The sequence below is a fragment of the Nelumbo nucifera genome, chromosome 1, assembly GCF_055504915.1.
Source record: "Nelumbo nucifera cultivar China Antique chromosome 1, China Antique-T2T, whole genome shotgun sequence".
Classification (NCBI taxonomy): domain Eukaryota; kingdom Viridiplantae; phylum Streptophyta; class Magnoliopsida; order Proteales; family Nelumbonaceae; genus Nelumbo; species Nelumbo nucifera.
The window spans coordinates 88,496,495-88,500,777 of NC_142649.1; the positions used below are offsets into that span (position 1 = coordinate 88,496,495).

The following is a 4,283-nucleotide window of genomic DNA, read 5'->3' on the forward strand; positions in this document are numbered from 1 at the left end:
GAATTTCGAAATTGTATGTTTTGGAGTCTGATTCATGCTCCTTAAATAATTTGTGAAGAAGTATGAACAAAAGGTAGGTGCTGGTTTAGAGAAGGCACCTTGAATAGTCACAATTTCAAACATTGTGACTGCTTAAAAAGTAATTAACAGTTAGTGACTGTTAACTTTGAATTGTGCCTCTTGATCACACCCAATCGAATCGTGACCATTGATCTCATCAACGGTGATCAACGGTCAGCAACGCACCAAAACCAAAGCTACCCATCGCGAGCCACGTGGGTGCGAGCAAAGAGTTTTGTAAGAGAAAAACTGATTTTTTCAATCAAGTGTGCAGGTGCAATTTCTCATATAATTGACCAATCAAACCCATTGGATTTAATCTCTTATGAGATTAAAATCCAACAATCCCCCACATTGATTGATCAATTACATAGTTCTCTCTCAATCCAAACTATGACACAATTATGCATACAAAAGGTGTTTATCAACTTAACCTTTTGTTAGTATAAATATCTCAAAGCCTTGTCAAAGTTATTGATGGTAAAACCTTAAACCAATTACTCTCAAGATAGACCAGAGACACTTATACACACAAAAATGTCCAGCCTCTACAAGAGTTTCAAGTTTTGTTCAGCACTGTTATGGCCATGTGCTTTTTTCCTAGTTTCATGAACAATCCCGAGAGCAAACCCAAACCCTCATGAGAAGCGGCACCACTTCTATATTCACATAAGTGAAATTCCACTATGTGCTCCGTTATTTGACACATTTCAAAACTTCATTAAGAGTTTATCTCAACCTTTCATCATAACGAACAGCATTGTTTATGTTGTGATAGGAAATTTCTCAATGTCAGTGCTAATAGTCACATTGTTGTAACTTGTTGTTACCCATTAAACCCAATACTAATGGTTTTCAGTTCAGGTTGGGTTAACATTACAGGTGACTAAGTAAAGGGTTTTAATCCCATATCTTTGGTTGTCATTCTTACTAGTTCTCTGGCCAAGCCCTTGGTAAGAGGATCAACCAGGTATTTACTTGACCTCACATAGGTTATAGTGATAACTCCATCTTGAATCAGTTGCCTAACAAATTCATGTCTGAGACTTATATGTCTGGACTTACCATCACCACTGTAGGCCCTTGACAGAGTTGCCTCACTGTCACAGTAAATGGAAATTGGAGGCATAGGACTAGGCCAAAGTTTTATATCCAATAATAAATTCCTAATCCATTCAGCCTCTTTTCCAGCAGCCGCTAAGGCTATGAATTCGTATTTCATGGTCGAATGAGATATACAAGTTTGTTTCTTGGATGCCAGCATACTCAAATTGCAGTATTTTCTACTAGCTTTATACTAGAATCATATATTTTCTACTAGCTTTAAACTAGAATCATATGGCGTGCTATATTCATTAAACCCTAAATGCTTAAATTTCTCAAGTACTTTCTCAATATAATGTGATTGGCTTAATGGCATAGCCCCTACTATGCTTTTTAACTTTTATTCCCAAGATGGTATCTACTTCTCCTTAATGCATAGCCTCTAAAGCACCTCATTGCGCCGCACACATGCGCGCACACGCGTTGCGCGGTATCGAATCCCCATTCTCTCCTCTACTAATTCTAAGGAGTGTAAATCAACTCCTATTGAAATACTGAAAACAAAACTTATAATTTTCCAATGTGGGACAAGTTCAAAACTGGGTTTTGTAAGAGAAAAACTGATTTTTTCAATCAAGTGTGCAGATGCAATTTCTCATATAATTGACCAATCAAACCCATTTGATTTAATCTCTTATGAGATTAAAATCCAACAATCCACACATGGCAGAAAATATGCTAAGAACCCTCTAATCTTTGTTTATCTTTTGAAGCTTAAAAGTTAAAACAAGTCTCCCAATTTCTCCTCTCTCCATGGTATCCCCACCCGATTCCATTATTGAAATACAAAAGGAAGAAAAAGAAAATATCATACATATAAGCCTCTAAGAAAAGCCAAAGGAATCAAAGCATCCCACTTTGCATGCTCTGAGATTAAACTTGACACCACTTATATATATAGAGAGATTTGGGTATTATAAAAGCAGGATTATGGTATTTGTGCGTTGGAATGTGGTTGTGGTTGTGGAGTTTGACTCATTTTCTTCTTTCTCTTGTACTGTCCATAAAAGTAAGATGTGAAACCCCAAAGAGAAAGTACGAGAGCTACTCCTTTCTCAGCTGTGAACTTCTCCCGAAAGAAAACAACGGCTAAGATCTCCAACACCGGAAGCAACACAGCACTTGTTATACCACCCACCAATGATGAAGCGACGAAGACAACCCCAATAGCTCCCAAGTAATAGAATTGCCAAAAGATTGCACACCAAACAAGCACCACGTAATACTTCACTGTCCCAAGCTCATATTCTCTTGCCTCCCTTGAGATGGCCTACAACACAAATGGGCAAATAAACAATAATTTTTTTTAGGGTTTGAGTTATTTATAAATCTATCAACTATTTGACATATAGCACATAATTAATGAAAAGAAAATAGCATTAATGCTTATTTTCCATGTTTAATCCCCCATTAATTATTTCTTTGTATTGGTTTTTAATATTTTGCAAAACCTCACAAATCTCATGAAAATTTCCTGTTGGATATATCAGTCTCAAAAATGTTTAAACAAAAACTCTGAACTTTTATAAAAACCAAGTTATCCAAATTTTAAAAGCAAAAACATATAAAATGGATTTATTTAAATAGAGAAAATGAAGTGAAATTTCAATGAAATATCCAAAATTTTGGAAATTTTCATTTTGTTGGGAACTAATAAAATACCAAGTCTTCAAGCATTTAAAAGTCTTGAGACTTGGAGTAGTACCTGAAAGTCTTTGTTCACTATCATTCCCACAGTGCAGAACAAAGTGGCAAAGATGGACATCACCATCTGTATCTCCATAACCAGAGGATAAGTTATGGCCTGTTTGGCTTTCTTGTAGGTCAGCTCCACCAAGGGCAGCAGAAAACCATACAATGCAGCCTCTCCCAACGTCATAAACAGACCCACGTAGTACTGATGGCTGGACTCCTTCTCCGGCCGGTCCTTGCTCGCATGAAGACCCAGAACTATGGCTCCGATGGTCAACAAAACCACGGCGTTGATGGAATAAGATGTAAACCTTTGCCTAACTATAATAAAAGAGAAAACAGCGTTGAAGGCCAGTTGGGTAGAACCTATCAGAGCAGTGGTGGATGCAGGCAGACGGGACATGCCGTAGGCGTAGCAGTAGTCAATCATTCCGGTAAGGATGCCGAGAAAGGCAGATGCCACAAAGAGGAGAGGTTTCATGGAGAGGAGTCTGGCTTCTTGATTTCCCTTTCTGCGGCGGCGCTGCAAGTAGAAAACGAAGAGAGGGAATAGAAACAAGGGCCAGCCACCGGTCTCCAACCAGCTAGATAACCAAATCCGTCTGCCGCCTTCGACGAAGTATTGTCGAAGGAGGAGCGGACCACCGCAGAAGCCGAGGGCCAACAGGGTAAAGTTTAGGAAGATGAGGGTTTTCTGCAGGGGTTTGCTCATTTTCTCCTGCTCCTCCTCTTGCTCTTTGTGGACATCCATTCCTCTCCACGGTATTGGTATGGTATGGTGCTTTTATAATGGTCGTGGGTGAAGCACCGAGTAGATGCAGAGGTGGACGCTGAGATATTGGCGTACCTAACCTGCATACAAAGAGAAAAAGAGTAGTCGACACTCATATCTCTCAGACAAAAAACAAAATATAACTGTCAAATATGGATGGGCCGAAATTTTAAAGTTAATTTACCTTTCAAGTTATCTTGATTTGCACACATTTTGCTATCTTTGTGATAGCAAACTGGAATTTGAATCTAGAATAATCCATTAACATTGGTATTTCCATGTATAAAAATATTTTTAAATAAATAATCAAATAAAATTATTTTTATAATGAATAAATAAATAAATAATAATTTAAAATAAATAATTGTGTGTGAAAGTATTGCATGGAAATAACTATAAAATAATCATTTTCTATTCAAATGACCTTTGGATATTCAAACATATTGAGGATCAAAAGAGGGTCTATGCCCACTCTACCACTCTACCAAACACCAGATATCTGGACGTATTGTATTGTTTACGTGGGAAATAGAGCTCGCTCAGTGATGGGTCCCACTATTTAATATATATACATATATGCAAATAAGTATGTGTATATGTAACTCCAAATGAAACAAAACAACTATCACTAGAATCCGATTCTGATTCTTGTTCG

The 4,283-nt window shown here is 37.5% G+C and overlaps 1 protein-coding gene across 1 annotated transcript; it reads right to left on the reverse strand.

Annotated features, from left to right (window-relative positions):
• Positions 1-1,840: 1,840 nt before the first annotated feature.
• LOC104587952 (purine permease 1-like) lies at positions 1,841-3,627 on the reverse strand. The gene is made up of 2 exons (XM_010245741.3): positions 2,870-3,627; positions 1,841-2,434 (listed from the first exon to the last, which is right to left on the reverse strand). Exons 1-2 carry the CDS (start codon positions 3,605-3,607, stop codon positions 2,093-2,095), a joined length of 1,080 nt encoding a protein of 359 aa, XP_010244043.2. The 5' UTR covers positions 3,608-3,627; the 3' UTR covers positions 1,841-2,092.
• Positions 3,628-4,283: the final 656 nt, after the last annotated feature.

What these genes read in the sequence shown, in the direction of transcription:
- LOC104587952 (XM_010245741.3), bottom strand. Translation starts at nt 3,607, where the DNA reads ATGGATGTCCACAAAGAGCAAGAGGAGGAGCAGGAGAAAATGAGCAAA. An exon ending in TAGTGAACAAAGACTTTCAG is followed by an intron (nt 2,435 to 2,869) that starts GTACTACTCCAA and finishes TTTGTGTTGTAG; the next exon opens with GCCATCTCAAGGGAGGCAAG.